This window comes from Pteronotus mesoamericanus, unplaced genomic scaffold (genome assembly GCF_021234165.1).
Source record: "Pteronotus mesoamericanus isolate MK-2021 breed Mesoamerican mustached bat unplaced genomic scaffold, CSHL_Meso_final contig_2, whole genome shotgun sequence".
Classification (NCBI taxonomy): domain Eukaryota; kingdom Metazoa; phylum Chordata; class Mammalia; order Chiroptera; family Mormoopidae; genus Pteronotus; species Pteronotus mesoamericanus.
The window spans coordinates 8,939,726-8,959,229 of NW_026555084.1; the positions used below are offsets into that span (position 1 = coordinate 8,939,726).

A 19,504-nucleotide genomic window follows, 5' to 3' on the forward strand; every position below is an offset into this window, starting at 1 on the left:
TTCATGAATAGTAAAATACACACATTTATATTTTATTTATTTTTGGAGAGAGGGGAAATGAGGGAGTAAGAGAGGGAGAGAAACATCAATGTGCAAGAGAAACATTAATCGGTTGCCTCTTGCACATCCCCAACTGGGGACCCGGCCTGCAACACAGGCAACACAGGCATGTGCCCTGACTGGGAATTGAACGAGTGACCTTTTAGTACGCAGACCTGCATTCAATCCAGTGAGCCACACCAGACAGAGCCAGAATTCATCCTTTTAAAACCATACCCTTTTTCAAAAGGTCCTTGCCTGGACTTAATGTTTTATGATTCAACAGAGGCAAAGTACTGTTATTTGGGATAACAAAGAGCAGATAATCAATGTTTTAAGAAAGGATATTTATTATTTACACCACCGAAATAGTCCCATAATATACACCATGTTCATTTGAAAGAATCAGATTCCTTTCAAATACAAGAACTGTACAAAGCAATACTGTCAACACAAAACAGTGGTCACGTTACATATTTGCAGGCTTAAGCAATACAAATAATTTTTTTAAGCCTATGGCTAGATATTTGCACTGAAACACAGTGTTTGCACTTAGACAAGATATAGCTAGAACAGAACAAAAATTTTTTGTTCATGCTTTTTAGGGCTGAATCAGTCCCATTTTAAAATGTATTGCCCTTAACTGCTGTTATGACAATGGTTTTAGGCAGAAATGTTTCTCCTTAGCCACCAAAAAGAAACTCTTGTTGCTTAGTTTTATTCTTCTATCTCACATTTTCTGTTTCATACAATGACATCAGTATCACAACTGACATTTTCCAGTTTTTCTCAAAGAACACTGACACACATACAACCAAACTGAGTCAGCTCTGAATTTAGAGATGTGAATAGTGGAGTAAGAAGAGAAATTGTGTCTGTGACAAAGGAATTTAAAAAAAAAACAACAAAACCTCTTGGTAATTTTAGGCATACTAAACTAGGTTCCTTACTGAGAAAATATTTTTTTTTACAGTAAAAGTAGTAGTTCCAAGATGGGTTTGGTCTTAGATTTAGTCCAACAACAATAAAATAAGGCAGGAACACAAAACATAACTTGTCTCCAAAGTCACAAAATGACACTGTTGAGTACATTTTTGTCCACTTTTTTGTGTGTGGGGGGGGGGGGGGGGGGAGCTCAGTACTCAATGCAGGAGAAAATATTTTTCAAGAGTAACAGCTTATTCATATGGGGGGGATTATTTTTAGCATATTGCTATGATCTTCAAAAAATATAAAATTAAATTTACAAAAACTGGAAGACCAAGTATAAGCAGTCTGGTATTTGTTTCAGTGTCCAGCACTATTATAATGACTTCTAGCATAAAAGCAAGAGTTCAAGATCTCAAGTTATCAATAACTCAGCACAACTTGGAACTACTGTCCTTGCTTCTTTGAGAGATACCTGCAATAAATAAAAAAGATGTTTAAGCCATACCATGCTAAATTCACAATAACAAGGGATAGTATTTTAGTAACAAAACTTTTTAAGATGAGTAATAATTGTTAATAATCACTAACATTTTTTGACTATGTGCCACACACAGTTCTATTACATATTCGAAGTTGATTTAGTCCTCATAACAGCTCTACCAAGAGCTTTCTATTAGAACTTATTCCTATTTTACAGAAACAAAGAGGTTAAGCAAGTTCACACAGCTAGAAAATGGCGGGCTCAGACTCAAACTAAGGCCCAGGAGGTTGCACTCTATCACTCTATACTTCCAAATGATTAGTATTGTAATTTCCAAAAAATCCCTCAAACTGCATTTAATGATCTTATTTTACTTGCACAAAGACAGTGGGTCAAAGTTGCTAAGGGACGCTGATCAAGGGTGTAAAGATACAAAGACGCAAAGACATTAATTTATGAATTAAATTTTCCTTCATATTATTTTATAGAAATCTACCACTAAATTAAAACTTACATCTCTATTTCTCATATTTATTAATTATTACACGTGGTGGTAATGGGGGTGAGAAAAGAGTTCTTAAAATCATAACACCTGGATAAGTTTTGATGGTCCAAAACTTGATCACTTTGTGGCATTTATACCTATCACTTAGTTGTATCACCTACAATTTGCGAATGGGGATAAAAAATACCTGCCTTACCTTCCTAATAGGATTATGAGACTCTAAGAAGAACTTATGTGTCAGAGTGATATGAAAGCCAAAAGTGAAATTTGAAAAGCCAAAGTGTTATTACATGAACAGTTTTTTTTCCTGTGACTGTATTAGGGAAATCAGATCTTCAAAGATTTCATTACAAATAATTACTTGTAGTACATAACAATCCTGTCCACTTCTCAGAAGGTTTTACTCTGCTTCAAAGTCTTGATGTTTATATACAATCTGTATGTAGATTTGTGCATATGTTTGTGTTTAAAAAGACTAGAAGACACCAAGATGGTAACAGTGGTTATCTTTGGAAAGGAAAATCAAAAGTAATTGTTTTTCTCGTGGAATAAAGTTTTCTAAGTTTTCTGCTACAGAGAGATTATTTATAGATTAATTTTTAACAGGAAAATTGTGAGTGTATTTTATTTTATGCTGATATTATTTTACAGTATGAAAATGGAAATTACATTGTCATATGATTCATAAAGAGTGACCTAACTAATGTCAAGAAACGACTTACAGGTAGCACCACAAACACGAACCAGTCTCTCAGGTCCTCTCTATTAGCAGTACTAAAGATCTTAAGATGTGGGTTTCTAAACAAGTTACAGGCTAAGACAAAAGGGAAAAATACTTTTGGGGGAGATGTCACAGGATTAGAAAATAGTCTTAGGATTTACCAATTTTAAATAAAAATTGAGAGTTATGTGTATAACCAGAGTCACCAATTTTTTCATTCATTAATGAAAGAGGAAATAAATAATTAGCACTTACCTTTCCCAATATTTGTGATTTAGGTCCAAAAAGTCATCTAATTTTGCTATTTCCTTGAGGTATTGAGTTAATTTTAGAAGTTCTTTGTCTTTATCTCGATTTAGGTGCGCTTTCATAAAAGGCCTTATCTATTAGGAAAGAAGCATTACTCAACATTTCACATTACAATACAGAAACTAGTACAAAATCACCTATTCTATTATTTAGAATTAATGAGATTAAAATATCACCAAGGATGTTAATACTGAAAATTAATTTTATATCAGTTTAATAAACTGACAGTAATGGTATAATGTTTATCGTACAAGTTAAAGAGTTCTTCCACCTAATTTACCAGCTTTCTTATAGCACTGGAACCCTACGTGGCCTCTCTTCTTTGCATTAAATGCTTAGACTTTTCCCCCTTCTACCAATCCAGTTATTTCCTACTCACTGAATAATTTCACTCATCACTTCATTCATAAAATGTTAACCCAAATACAAGCTTGATCTAACAAGGGAGATAAGTTTTAATATTGATAATTTTCGTTTCAGTATATTTCTATGAAATTTGTATATAGCTAACCTACCATACATTTTTATAACATATTTCCTCTTTCATTTTATCTTAAGCATTAAAATTTCCATAAATATTTTTAATTATAGAAGTTTTAAATAGTCATATTTTCCTAACTGTATGGTTGATACATTTTATGATAAATTTTTAAGGTAGATATATTTTGATTCATTTTAAAAGCATAAAAGTCAGGGTGGAGGACTGTAATTAATAAAGAATATTATATCTTAATTTGAGTGGCAGTTTTATGTATTATCTTTATCACAATTTGCTAAAGTATAAATTTTATGCATTTTTCTTTCTTACAGTTCCAATACAGAGTTTTGCTTTTTTAAAGGCATCAGCTCAAATATCCTTATACAACTCAAGACAGCCTTTCAAAATTTTTGTATTAATTTTTCCCTGACCAGTGTGGCTCCGTTGATTGGGCGTCATCCCGCAAAGCGGGAGTCACTGGTTTGATTCCTGGTCAGAGCCCATGCCTTGGCTGTGGGTTTGATCCCTGGTTGGGTGCATACTGGAGGCAACTGGTCAATATGTCTCTCTCACATCCATGTCTCTCTTTCTCCTTCCCGTACCCTCTCTCTAAAAATAAATAAATATTTTTTTAAAAACGAAATAAAATTATATTAATTTTAAATAAAATGCTATATCTGGAATTTGCTTCAAAATATTACAGAGATGGAAGTAGGTAGGGTACAGAGCAAATATAATCATCCATGAATTAATAAGTTGTTATACAATTCCTTGGAGTTCCATTTATATTTGAATTTTTGTTATAAAATTTTTTCTTTAATTTCACATACTCCTAAAAGGCACACCTAAGGACTGAATAAATAATACATAGTTAAGTATTAACATATCCTTATTGTGGTCTAAAGAAAACTCATACTGATCATTAGTTGTTAACTTTACACAGTAACACTGAGAAACAGACAGCTGTCCAAGAATGTGCAGAAGCAAGCACTTGCAGGGGATCCCGCTTCTGAACAGGCAGGTAGGCGAATGTGGGGAAGTCAGGACTTGCAGAGCATTGTTTAAGCCCTGGAGCTGGTAGTAAATAGGTGTGGTACCATGATGTAGTGCAATGAGTATATTGTAACCATGTATTGTATTCCTTCATTCAACTGAAGATTATAAAGGTAACATATTAACTTTTAAACTATTGACATACCATATACCAAAGTGATTCCAAGTTTAAAAGCAGGAAGGGATTTAAACTGAAAGAGAAAGTAAGAGTCCAGTGGCTGATAAGATTTTCAACCCAAGGTCCTGATAAGTCACTTTTACTTTCTAAGCATTTCGTCTTGGGCACTATTAAGCAACAAAACTAAAATGCACAATGATTCTGAGTCTAGAAGTCAATAAGCCAGTTAAATAGAAAAAAAAATCTATTATTCACCTAATTGACTTCACTGTTCCAGTACAACCACTGCTTACTGTACCATTCTTCAAAAATGATCCAAGTGTTCACTAGCAGTACAGACAACATATGATCATTGATGCTCACATCAAAGAAATATTTTTAGGAACTTAAGAATATCTACATTATCTGAATTCTCTTATATCATCAATTCCTTGTACAGATAATAAAAACAAAGTTTTCAGAGTATCAACTGATTTATCCATGACCAAAACTCAAGTTCTTTTAATTTAGTACTATATTCATAATTCATAATGCCTTCTATATATTTTAAATCTTAAGATTAACAAGCTTGTACTATAGGAAGTTAATTATTTTTAAAATAGGCAGTTTTGTGTTTAAGATCTCTGGAATCTTTGACATTTCTACCAAAAGCATTATGAAACCATAACAAAACATAGTATTTCAGAATATTTCTCAATTTCAAAAGTGATTCTGTGACAGTGTAGGCAGATCATTAATAACTACCTTCTTAAAAGAGGTTTTCAAAAAGAGACATGTGAGAGGTTCCTGTGGAATACTTAAAAATACCTTTCCTTAATTAGAATTTTGGGGAGTGAAGACTTACATACTTTAGGAATTCTTCAGTGATTCTACTGAGAACCCTGATTTTTAAAAAATAAATAAATAAATAACCCACAAAAACTCATGCTCTAAAGTAACATGAAGACCTACAAATTTATATTATCATCTCTGAATCCAAAGATGAGTAGGGCCCAAATGCTGGCTGGGAGGATAAAGATTTTTTAAAACAGACATGAAATTTTTTATACGTATATATAATCCTCACCCAAGGATATGTTTATTGATTAGACAAACAGAGACTGACGTGAGAGACTAATGGGAGAGAGAAACAATGACTGGTTGCCTCCTGTACATGTCCAACAGGGGATCCAAGATGCACACAATCTTTTGGTCCGTGAGACTACGCTACAACCAACTGAGCAACCTGGCCAGGGATATATACATACATATTTAAAGTCAAGGATCTTCTCAAAAATCATTCCTTGCCTCACTTATATGTAGAACAAAAAATACAAATAAAAATAAACCACCAAGGTAGCTCATAGATCCAGAGAACAGATTGGGGTAGGAAAAAGCTAATTAAAAATAAAACACCTGCATGAGTTAGCTAACCAAAGAGAATGTTCAATTTTACATAAATTTTTCTAAATATTAAAGCCTTTCTTGCATGACCATAAGAATACAGTACTTCCAAAAATGTATGAAATTCAACAGTATTCAAGTTCTACCACATATTCCAGGTTCTATGAGCACAGCAAGTAAAATTATGTCTTACCTTTAGTCCATTCTGTGGGTTCATTAGAAAATTTCTTCCTATGTCATCAAACATAATGGTGTTCTTTTTGCTGTAAAACTCTGAAAACTTTCCCCATATAACACCAAGTGGCTTTACCTTAGAATAAAAGTTTAGATTTAATTCAAATTTTAGCAATAGTTCACCCTTTCTTAAAAGCAGAAATAATGCATATTGCCCAGCAGAACCATGCAGTATGCCCCTTTTCTCTGTAAGACAGCGACAGCTAACTGACTGAGTGAACAGACCGGGACTTGAGACGCAACACACTTTAGAGCATGATGTACCTCAGTTAACTTCTGAAAAATATGTTCATGCCTAACTGAACTTCATTCCATTATCAGACTCCATCATTTCAACATGAAGATTTGGGGTCAAAGGAGGAGTAATCATTTAATTTTTTTATTATGCAATGGTTTAATTTCTTTTAGCATTTAATTAATTTTTCAATCAGTCTAAATTATTTTTTCCAATTACCATTTAGTCCCCTTACACCCCCCACCGCCAGCAATCCACTGTGGTCCACACCCATGAGTCTTTTTCCTTTTCGCTCAATACCTCCACCCTCTAACCTCCCCCCACCGACTATCTGTCATCTGCTATCTATGAATCTGTCAGTAATTATTTAATTTTTAAAAAACTCTATAATTGTTTAGATGTCTGCAGAGCAGTCACATAACTTCCTGGGCTAATACTACTGGCTCAGAGCATGAAAGGTCATGAGTCTGTTCTTAACACTACAAAACCTTAGTGATGGACAATGTACCTGGCCCTTTCAATACATAATTTAAATATTCAAATATTTTAATACATAATTTAAATATTACAGGAAAAATTGATTTTGTTTTTAATTCAGTGGCATAGGTGCATAATTTCTAGGACATTTGATTGCTTAACCTCAAAAGCACCATAGTTTGTTGAATTATTGTTATTATTTCTGAATTCTTCAAATGAGTCTTCAAAAAAAATTAATTCCTTTATACATTCACATTTGTTGGTGCCTGCCTAAGGTCTCTAAGACCACATAAGAAATACAGTGACTTCCTGCAGGAAGTCGAGTTAAATGGGTAGGAGGCCCGAGTGGGAAGAAGGTTTCTCATGTGCTTTTTATTTTGAATCATGGGAATGTATTTTATACATTTCGAAGAAAAAATTTTAAATGACTTAATTTTTAGTGGCAAAAGTACATTTTGATTAAAGCAGGAGTCTCATTTATGGCAATATATTGCATATGGTAATAATAATTATATGGGATTAAATGGTGACAAGGGCTGTCATTTAAAAACGTTTTCTTTCTCTCCTTCTATAATTTATTTTAATGTGAAGAAAGCCTATTTTCTTGTTAGTGCTCTAGCTCCATCAAAGAATGTTCTTGAAACATTTTAATTTTACTAAAATTTTATTTGCCTGAATTTATTTGTGCTACTTGCTTACCACTGAAACAAACCATCAAATACTTAAAGGCAAAATATACAGGAGCTGACACATAAGCCAGATTCTTGGTTTTCTTGGTTAACAAAGTCTCAAGAAGTATGACAAGAGCTTAATGGCACCTAGAGCTAGAAAACCTACACCGTCCTAAATGGTGCTGCCATTTTGTAATTAGGTCAAGTGCCAGTTCTCCAAACATGGACTACTTTTTCTTAATTAGAGAAGTAATACTGCTGACTGTAGAAATAAAACAAAAACACCGAAAAACTCAAAAGTAAATTTTATATTACTTACAATCCAGTCAGTACACCAAAGATAAAAACAAGATATTCCAGTAAGATTATTTACCTTCAGGCTTTTTTATAAACAGCAGCAGCCTCAGAGAGTTAAGCTAAAAGGATCCCTGAACCAAACAAAGGTTATAACTATTGTCTACATCATACAATTAGCTGTGTCCCATTATATGGATAAACACAAATTGATATTCCAATTTCCTATTGCCAGGGTATTGAGAATTTTTACTCCTCTGATTTGTCATTATTATAAACACTACTAGATTTAACATTTCCCAAACTTCTTACTGTTTAGATTCTATAAATGTACCACATTTCAGTAAGTAATAATTTATTTCCCCTATATGTAATATTTCCTTTATTGAACAAATCCCCATGCACTTCAACCTTCTTAGTTATGATCTTGACAATTTTAACACTGTCTCCCCTAAGCCTTCCTAGCATGGAGAAGTCTCCCCAGTTCCTACTAGTTTGTGTTTCCAAAAGACATGGACCATGTTGCCTCACCTCTGTTCCCAACAGTTTTCCTATCACAGGGACTTGCAGATAGTGGGGGTTCATTAATTGGACTCACTTGACAAATAAATAAAATGAAGAACCCTAATCTTTTCAGTCTAGTCCTTTTCTCTGATGGCTCTTGTTGCTATTCTCAGGGGCTTCACATATATCACCCCAAACTACATGCATCATGATGTATGTTTTTATTTATCAGTTTCACATAGGGCAGGGCAAGTATGTTTTGGTCTGTTTCTAGTATCTCCCTTGAAGACAGTATTTTTTCTCATCTACTCTGTCTTCAGCAACATTGTGCTGCCATCCTCATGGGACAATTATCCATCATCTTTCTTGACCTTTTCTACATCAAGACCCTTAATATTTATAATCAAAATTCAAATCTAAAAAAAAAAAATTCAAATCTATTACCCTTAAATTCATCTTCCCATGTCAAAACTCAGCTGATACTTTCCTGACCACTCAGATGTAGTTCTAAACTCTTTCTGTAGTTTATTCCATCAACATAAATACAAAAGTACATTAAACACCTAGTTAAATAAAAGTAAAATGACTTCTTACATCTATTAATCCTCTCCTTGGTGTATGCACTGTTATCATAGCAGCACTGTCCAACATGAAGGTAATCTTATAATTTGCATTTGTGCTCACTCCCAGCTCCTATAAACACAAATATTCATGTGGTTAAAATAACGTGGAAAATTTCAAGCTTTTTGAAAATTCTAGCTATAATTTCCCATAATGCCAACTTTCTATCCCTCTGGCCACCACCTCTTACTTAACAACTGACAAGTATTTTAGTTTCACTTAGTTGAGTCAATAAAGGACAGTCCAAAGAAAATAAATGAGAAGCAGATTACTTCCCAATTCACTATCTTAGAAGAGCATCACTCTTTTAAGTATCACACACCAAAACAAAAGAAGGAAAAGAAAGCATTGTTGTAAAAGAGGAGGATAGAGAAAGAGGAGCTCCACTGTACTTGTTCTTGAAAAAGGCACTGTATTCAATACAATCCATTAGACTTTACACACACCTCTAACTCCTGATACTGTTTCCTTATCTACTAAATGCCCTCCAATGAGAATAAGATTAATTCAATTAAAAGCTTTTAAAAAGATAGATGCAGTTTCAAAGCATTCTTAAATGGATTACTTTCTGACACTTACTTTCATTTTAGCTTCAATCCACTTCATATTTGTTGCAGCTAAAACATGAGGAATGAGAATACAAAGCATATGAAAAGCTTGAATTTCATTTAAAAAAACCTTTCTCCTGTATAAAAGTTTTCTGAACAACACTAAAAATCCAAAAAATTACACATTTTTGGTAGTTTTAAGTATTGATAAAAATAAACTTATTTTAGTGTGTTTTCAAGACAGAATAAAATTTAAACAACTTATATCTAAAAGATACAAGTAATCAATGCTTAAAAGAACACGGAACCTGGAAAATTTATAAATAAAGACCTAATTAGATTCTCTTTACAACAGCTCTGGTATTATACTCGGATCAGTTCTAAACTTAAATGGATCCCCATATTCTTGTACCCAGGCAACACACATGTATTTATGTCAATATAAGTAGATTAATATTGTGTCGAGCCCTTGCCAAGTAGCCCAGTTGTGTAGAATATCATCCTGATACACCAAGGTTGTGGGTTCAAACTCAGGCCGGGGCACGTACAAGAAGCAACCAATCAATATGTAAGTAAGAACAACAACAAATCGATGTTTCTCTCTCCCACCTCCTTCTTCTATCTAAAAATATATTTTAGAAAAAGACACAAAGACTGTATAAAAAGTTAACGTTAAAGACTAGCTGGGCTCAATGACTTCAGCTAGGCTCAGCAAACTCAGCACTCATTGAGTCTAGTAGCTTTTAACAGGGAGTCTGAGACAACAAAATTCGTAAACTGATGCATGTTATCCATCTGCTCATTGTTAGACACCAACCAGTTTTGAGATCACTGATATTAAAATTCAACCCTCAGCTTTATGTGCGCTCCTAGTCTCAAGTTACTACACTAAACCAAAGAGGTATTACAAAGCAAAATGTTTAAAAAGGGAAAAAGGAGTTCAATTTTTTAAAGTCTGTGTATTGTGTATTTTTAAAGAGCAATAGAGGTACCTGCATTCTCAAAATAAGCATCTTTAGCACACACACACAACCACCAAAGGAATCACCTCCCATGCAAAACTGACCAGCTGAACTAAAATTTTAGAGAATATGCATCTACAGTGACAAGAATCATGGGAGGAAAAACAACTTTAAATTCAGTATATATTTTGCATTTGTTTTATAGATGATAAACAAAAAGATTTACAGCCAACACAAAAGGTTTCTAATTACTAAGTAACTATTACATGCCAGACACAGTATTAGGTGCTATACCGATATTTTTATTCTTACGACTCCCCTGTAATATAGGTTTATTTATCTTCATTTCTCAGATGAAGAAGCTAAGGTGAAGACAGATTAGTTGACCTGCCCTGTATCACTTAGTAAAGACAGAGCCAGAATTAAAACCCTACTTTACTTAGCTCTGAGGTGCCCTTTTCAACATATTACCTTGAAATATATTTTATAAAAATAACTTATTTTAAACATATGATTGTAAAAAGTTCTCTAAATTTCTAAGTCTACTTTAATAATTTAAGAGGTTACATTTTTTTCTCAAATGTCATCTCAGACATCAGAGTTACTGAACAAAAATTTGTTTCCCGGGAAGCTTTCTTCTGTGTCTTACAAACCAAACAATTATTATTTTTTTATTACTATTTTTTTTAATCCTCACCCAAGGACATGCTTACTGATTTTAGAGAGAGGGAAAAGGAGGGGGAGAAACACTGATGTGAGAGTTGCCTCTCACATGTGCTCTCACTAGGGACCAAACCTACAACCTGGGTATGGGCCCTGACCGGGAATCCAACCTGCAAACTTTTAATTTAGCAGATGATGCTCCAACCAACTGAACCACACTGGCCAGGGCAGAAAAGTATGTATTTAAGTGTTTAATCTTAATGACTGTGGACTCATATTATCACTGAACAATAAAGATACTCTGAGTACAAGGAAAAGTACAAAGAAAATTTACAGGCTACAATACAGCTATGTGGACTCTCATCAAAAATCTAGTACAATTAGCCCTGGCCGGTGTGGCTCAGTTGGCTGGGCATCGTCCCACAAACCAAAAGGTTGTGGGTTTCTCAGTTGGGATACATGCTTGGGTTGCGGGTTTGGTCCCCAAGCAGGGCGCATATAAGAGGCAACCAACTGATGTTTCTCTCTCACACCAATGATTCTCTCCTTCTTTTCCTCCCTCCTTTCTCCTCTTTCTAGAATCAATAAAAGAAAAATTTTTTTAAAACCTATACGATTAAATGTAGCATATTTAATTGATTAGAATTTATTTAATTCATAATCAGGATAGCTCTTCTCTGCTTATGATATTGCCAGAGGTAACTTCAAATGTTTGTGAGGTCAGATATAAATCAATACACTTCCCTTTTCAAGATAGTCTCGCCACAAAAATATTGCCACTTGAACTCAACAGTGTGCTCAGTAATGTAGTAAATTTATGTTGTGGAGACAACTCATTACTTTTATCTTATCACAGACCTATAAAGTCCTGAAATAATCCACAGACCACAATTTGAGTTAGACTACTTTAGTCCATTCATAAATTTTCCTTAAGTAAATTCACATTGCCTCTCTTTATTTCTGAAGAACTACATTACTGTGATTTTTAAAAATGCTTATCTTTCTCCAAGTGTGTTAAAACTACAGTGATGAAGAAAGGAGAAGCAACAATATCCTGATATCCTGCAGCATCAAAGATTCTACAGTAAAGATCAGAAATAAAAGTTCCTAATCAAGGTGGGGAGGGGTCTTTTAAAAAATAGGACATTTTTACTCTCATACCATAATCTATACTCCTCCTATATTTAACTTTTTCAGTGGTATTTAGCAACTATATATATAAGTTTATATTGTGATGCAAGTCAAACATGATTATTAAAAATTTGCTAGAACAAATGAAATCTGTATCATATTTAAAAATAGGTCATTTTAAGTGACATTATATGAGGGAGAATAATGTAAGGAACAACCTTATTTCCATGAAAATCTAAACAAAAAAATGTGTATATATCTTACACCAAATAACAATGTCATAATCCTCATATGCAGATGTTAGGAATTCATGAAGATACGGCCGCATTAATTCTACCCCAGTCTCTGCACAAGACCTATGGTCTAAAAGAAAATAAGTCATAGATGAGTATTAGTTTATTATAGTGGACAAGTACCTAATATCAGCTAAACTTAGGAAATGTAATATAAACACTCAAATGCAAGCTACTTCAGACTGAATTACATTGGCTGACAAAGATGTCTTCAAAGCACAAAATTTAATCCCTGCAATCCAATTTCAATTGATCAATTCTGTTCAATCTGTGAAGAGAATGCTTATATCGTCCATACTTATATAGTATGCTTATATAGTACATACATATATTTTTTGTCATCTAGTCTTTAAAGTGTACATGTTACTTTACAGTATGAAAAACAAACTAGGACCACTTATACCCACTTTTAGCCATTCACCTTCCAGATACAATCACATTTCACCAAAATGAAAGGTTCAATTGACTTATAATCAAATTTTAAAATAAGTATATATTAACTTATGACGTGTGTTTAAAGTTTAGGTAGGATTAGAGGTAAGTAAATTCATTCTAGTATCAGGAGTCAACTGATCATTTATTGCCAATATTAGAGGATGTAATAAACATTTTTCTTTTTCTGTTGAACATAAAAAATTTTAAAGTCAAGAATCTGCCCTGAACATAATTCAATAGAAAACCAAAAATAAAATATCAAAAATGATTTTTAAATAATCCTCATTAAAATTTAAATGTAAATCAATAGGAAAGGACTGATTAAATTATGATGTACCCATAAACCAGAACTCTTGTGTGACTAAACAACATAGATATTTAATTCACAATGAATAATGTTAAATGAGTGAGATGTTCAATGTATCATTAAGCAAAAATAATAAAGGTATACATACAAACACACCCTTGAACATACACAAAAATAGGTGACCAGGTAGCTCAGCTGGTTAGAGCATCATCCTGATATGCCAAGGATGTTTGATCCCCAGTCAGGGCACATACAGGAATCAACCAATGAATGCATAAATAAGTGGAACAACAAATCAACTTTCTCTTTCTCTCTCTCCTCCCTCCTCCCTTACTCTCTCTCTCAAATCCATAAATAAAAAATTTTAAAAGTAAAATAAAATAAAAGATACACAAAAACATAAGAGTGGTCACCTTTAAGTCTCAGGATTACAGATGACTTTTTATTCTTATATGTGTTTTCTACAATAATGACTTACTTTTCTAATAATAGGAAAAGTTTTTAAATACTTCATACTGCAAGAAAATCATAAACAAACAGAAGGGAAAAAAGTTGTGAATAACAGAAGATAAAGCACAACTTTAGCCAACTTACCAAATAACGTATAATCAACATCTAGAACCAAAAGCTTCTTCCCTTCCCTGGGTGGATTCAAAATTTCCACTTTGTACTCTTTTACTCTGCGAGAAATTTTCAGGAGGTTTTCTTCCCTAATGAAAAGATAAAATCAAATGGAACATTCACTTTTTCTCACATTACAATCTATTTGCTTTCGTAGTGAAAAGCAAACTTACCTATTTTCTACTTCAACCACTTCATCTTCAATATCAAAGTCATTGACAACATCATCGTTGTCAGGAGGTGGACCTAAGACATCTTCCTATTAAAATAAAAATGTTTTGTTTTACTATGTTATCTTTAACATAACAAATATATGCATAGTAAAAAAAGCAAATGAGAGACTGAGTTTGAGAGTTTTTCAAGCACACACTGTGGGAAAATTTTCACATCTTAAAATTTGTTATGTACATTCACTGGGCAGATTTGCCATGTTAAATTTGACCATTTGCACTACTATTATACTTACAGCTAGCCACATACTAACAAGTTCCCCAATATTTGTTTCCTGCTGAGATAATACCACAATCACTGTGTAACTTTTATTTTTCATTGACTGCTAAACTGACAATTTTACCACAATTAAAACTATGATACAGAAGTGTAATGTAAATCATATCTTCAAAGGGACAAATGGTAACAAAAGTAAACATTTACCAAGCTCTCCTCACGAGTTCCCATCATCATGATTTTAGTATTTGGTTTCAGTTTGAGAGCTCCAAGCTTAACATCATTTTCTGCAGGTTTGCCTACAATACAAGCAAATGACTGTTTTCTCACTAAAGTTCAGGTGCTGGTTTCACTATCCCATTATATAAAACCCTAACATTAAAAGGTTTGGTACAGATCCCACAGCAGGTTTTTATTTTTTTCCCCCTTAAATTAACACTCATACTGCTGAATCAGGAATTTCTAACACACTAAGAAGTACCAACTAATACAAAGTTTGATTTTTCCCCCAACTCTGTCTTAAGGAATACCCTTATTCAACTCTCTAAACAAAACAAATTCATGATTTGTTTTGTTGTTCAAGATGAAGATAACTCTTTTCCAAAAAGTCTTCAAAATTCCATACCTAAGATAACTATAGATTTAATGCTACTCAGAACACACCTTTCAATGATATGACAAACACAGACACCATGAAAAGTCCCTTTTAGACTAGGTAGAAACACTGCCTATAACTGTTAATCATCATTACTTTCAAATCGGAAAAGGTAATTTGGGGAGGGTACAAGGCACAAGCTAAAATGAAAAGGCAGATGTCAAAACTTAACACTGTTTTACCTGACTTCTGTGCCAAACACTTGACAAGCAAACACCAACTATCAGAGGTATCTAAAATAATCTTAATCCTGGTAGTATTTTCAAGTAACATTTAATATTTTTTCCTATATCATAAAACAATTTTAGGAATAGCTCTATCAAAGAAATCTCAGAGAAATCTCCAAAGAGACAGATTAAAGAGAATAGATAATAGCTAATATAAAAATTCATTATCAATGTAAAAAATTTGACATGAGGAGAGAATTACCTTTAACTTTAAGTCCAAGTAACTTCTGCCGTTCTGGTAACACTCCCGTAAGGGTCCTGAGAAACTGTTTGAGATCCAGCACAGTATCATCTTCTGAAAGTGTGGTCACCGAATACTCTTGTCCACCCCATTTTACGATGATAGGGAGAGCCATCCTTGAAACATACGTTCAGGCAGCTCTTGTTCAGAAAAAAAATACCTAGGAGAAAGGCATATACAAATAAACAGGTTAAAATATATTAAAGATGGATCCTAACCTCTAACTTTGTTTTATAAGCTATGCAGTTTGAGATCTATTTTACAACCTGATAGTAGAGAAACAGGATTTTCTTATAGTGCTGTTACCAGAATTCCAAAAGTTACTAGGACTCATAGTTAAAATTCCCCCACCTTCCCAATTTTTGTCTTAAAGAGTCACTGCTTCCTGATATATTATCAGATCCTCTCTGTTCAACTGAAAAGCTGCAATAATTAGCTACCTTTCCCTCCCTCTCTATCTGATCAGGTTTATGCTACAGGCAAGCTTCTCCGCGATGGACCACTGTTCATTTAACGCTGCAGAAGTAGTAGAGTGAGTCATGTAAGAGCACAAACTCCAGAGTCAGGTTATCTGGGTTCAGGTCCCAGCTCTCCTACTTATTAACTATCTCACTTCAGAAAGTTACTTCAGTCTTAGTGCTGAGGTTTCCTCGTCTGCAAAATTGGGATGCTGATACCACCTACATCTTAGAGTATTTATGAAGATTAAATTAGTTCCTATTTAGAAGTCGCACAGTTCCATAGTAATAAGTATTATATAAGTATTGGTAAAATGAAATTCTTAAAAGCTAGAACTGAAGTATTCCAGGCACTGTGCTAAATAAACAGTAAATGGCCATTATTTGTTTCATACTTAATGCACTGAACAGTTTTTTATGGACACAATCTCATTTAGCAGGGTTGTTTGATAAGAATTGTCCTGCTTTTACAGCTAAGGAAACAGGAGTTCAGAGAAGTTTTTCAATCTATTCATGGGCCTGTAGCTGGTAACAGAACAGGTCTGGACGAAATTTCCTGTCTTTTCCTTACGCCACCACTGTCTCTCTTGAATTGGACCTGCAGACATCAAAGATCAATAAATACAAAATCCACAAGCACATAAACAGTTGCAAATCTCAACAAAAGAGCCTCCTCCCATAAAGCTTTCTAACAGTTTTCATAAGTTTGTTCCCCCCACAGGTCAGAGAACTGAATCTTCTAATCTCAAAATACTTGTATTTCCACATGCTATCACTTATTTATTGAAACCTTTGATTGTACTCTTTATGTACTACAACCAACTGCAAGAAAGAAGGCAAATTCTGAATCTCAATATGGAAAAATACTTTGAACACTTAGGGTGGCAGGTGTCTTCAACATGCCCGTTTAAAGAACAGCGCGACAAATTCACCTATATTTACTCTTATGTTTACAACTTGCTCTATTAAAAATGTAGATAAATTGTTACTTCAGAGTAATGTATTCTATTTTCCAGAGAACTTGCTCTAACAAATGTTACGATCCTCAGTAAAACACACACACACGCACACACGCACAAATAGACCTTTCGAATCAAATTTAAACACAGTTTTAATATTATTGTACCGATTAGAAAACTCCAGTAAAACAATGTGCCTAAGGCCACACAACTAAAAAGTATTTTGCAAAGGCGGAAATTTGAAAGTAACAGCAGCAAAAATTAACCTCTTGGGCATCGAGGGGAGGGGGTGTACTTTTCAACAAGCCTAGTAAGAGGTATGTAAAGCACTGCTGTCAATTCCTACCCAGGACAGCACCAAGCAGCAACTGAGGCAGTGCCGAGGCCAGGGCTGAGAAAAGGGGCCGGTACGGAGCAGCTGCGAAACCAGCTACAACAGGAGCCCCAAAGTCCAAGAGGACCGGGGTGTCAATAAGGAGAGTGACGGGCAGACATGCTCAAACCCCCAAACAGGAAGGAATGAAGTTTCCGGACGCAGAGCCCACTGGGACGCAGGGCGGCCCTGTAGGGGAGGAGGCCGGATGGGAGGGCAGCGGCCCCTGCGACCCGCGGGCCAGGGCCGCGGGCCTGGGCAGCAGACTAGGGCAAAAGCGGCCCGGGGAGCCCACACGCAGCCCTCAGCCCGCCGCGGCCGGCGCCAGTGGAGGCCCCGAGCACAGGAAAGCGGCGGCCCCCCGGCCCAACGGCGACTCCGCAGGCAGCAAGCCAGCGTGTCCCCGGTCCCCTCACCTGGAGCGCAGCGACACCGGCAGCAGCGGACGCAGGAACCGGCCGCAGCGAACGGAAAGCACCGGAAGTTAAAGGCAGGGTCCGGAACCGGCTGACGAACCGGAAGTTAGGGTTTGAAACGGAAACATGGTGGAGGCTGCACAACTGCTTCCCTTGTTTTTCTTCGGGTCGTAGTGCCAGATGGCTGCTTCCAGGGATTTCCTCACGGTGACAAGGGAGCCAGGCCTTTCCAAGACTGTGACCACTGTGCAGATGTCTACGACCCCTGGATGGCTGCTGGCCCTCGCCTGTTCCGCGCATGCGCCAGTTAGGGTCCGCGCTAGGAGGGTGTTTCGGGGATGTGACGTCTGTGGTGTTGCTGACTGTAGGGTGGGTCGGGGGCGGTGCGATGGCATCGCCAGGGGTGCCCCTTCCTTCATGAAACGCGGGGCTACAGCTCGGCTTTGTTCACGTTCCGAGTAAGGCCTGAAAAGTGACCTTTGAGGACTGAAGACTTGAGCTCTTTCCGTGGCACCAGGGGCCACCAACGTTCGCAATTTCAGTTTAGGATTCCACCCGTTCTACCCAGTCCAGGGGCGAAACAGGATTGCAGGAAAGAGAGAGGGCAGGCCTAAGTGACTCGAAAAACCAAGGAAGCAAATATCAATTTAAGAGGTGCCCTGGAAAGTTTTATAGCATTGTATCAGATTCTGCGCGCGCCCATCCTCACCTCCATTCCATCTCTCTGCGAGGAAAGACGATTTACAAACCCTGACGACAGAATTCCAGACTTTAATGGAAATTCAGAGCGGTCCCTATCTGGTTCTTACAGCAAACTCCCAACGTGCATCACTTGCTGTTTGCTAGAAAAAGGGGGGCGGGCGGGGAGGGGGGGAGGCTGTTGTATATGGTGCCAAACAAAACCTAGCTTTTTGAAAAGGAGGGAACAACGCGACAATAATATTGACCCCCAAATATGCACCAGTCCTTGAATTACCTGTATTTTCCCTTCTGTTTGACAGCAACGTTAACATTCATGTGTCTCTTCAGGCTGTTACCCAAGAGAGAAGCAAAGAGCCAAGTTTTGTTCCTAAACGTTTTAGATAAGACACTTTACATTCTCTTTCCCTCTCCCAGTAATTTTTATTGCACTAATACTGCATGAGAATATGCTCCTTTTAAAAAACAAAGCATATTTTCAGAAAAAGTATGCAATCTCCTTTAAAAAAAAAAAAGGTAGGGGAACCCCCAAATTAAAGAATTTGTACAAAAATCATGCATTAGCAATCCAGCCAAAGGGTCAAAAAACAAGGGACTGGCCTCTAGAATGAATTATAATTTTTTTTCAGCCTAGTCTCTTCCTTGCCTTGTTCACATGCTAACCAGGGGCTTGGCCAATTTATATATTTTTTTGTTAATGTCACCAGTTCTAAGCAACAGGATTCATAAAGAGTGTCTTCTCTTCAATAATGGAATAGTCATTGTACAAAAGGTCTAATAAGTTTGGTATTATTATAGTGTAGATAATTTAATAATTGCCAGATGTTGAACAGTAAGTATTTCTCAGAGAATAATGGTAGTAGAGTATTTTGGACAAATGGTCCATTTAACATATGATTAAGTTATCTTTTGCTCAGATCTCAGTTCTTCCAAGTCCACGTCTATTTAGCTAAATATCCAAAAACCCTTGGAGTAGCTTGAAAGATGTCATTTGGATATAGGAACCGGACTCTTGT

The 19,504-nt window shown here is 35.5% G+C and overlaps 1 protein-coding gene across 2 annotated transcripts; it reads right to left on the bottom strand.

Annotated features, from left to right (window-relative positions):
• Positions 1–416: 416 nt before the first annotated feature.
• UBLCP1 (ubiquitin like domain containing CTD phosphatase 1) lies at positions 417–17,923 on the bottom strand. 2 transcript variants are annotated; one of them, XM_054568104.1, is made up of 11 exons: positions 17,790–17,923; positions 15,545–15,743; positions 14,668–14,759; positions 14,187–14,272; positions 13,987–14,102; positions 12,622–12,720; positions 9,633–9,670; positions 9,027–9,125; positions 6,211–6,327; positions 2,932–3,059; positions 417–1,441 (listed from the first exon to the last, which is right to left on the bottom strand). In XM_054568104.1, the coding sequence occupies exons 2-11, from the start codon at positions 15,696–15,698 to the stop codon at positions 1,414–1,416; spliced, it is 957 nt and encodes a 318-aa protein (XP_054424079.1). In that variant the 5' UTR covers positions 15,699–15,743; positions 17,790–17,923; the 3' UTR covers positions 417–1,413. The 2 variants fall into 2 exon arrangements, with proteins under 2 accessions (XP_054424079.1, XP_054424080.1); XM_054568105.1 differs by lacking the exon at positions 14,668–14,759.
• Between the last annotated feature and the right edge of the window lie 1,581 nt (positions 17,924–19,504).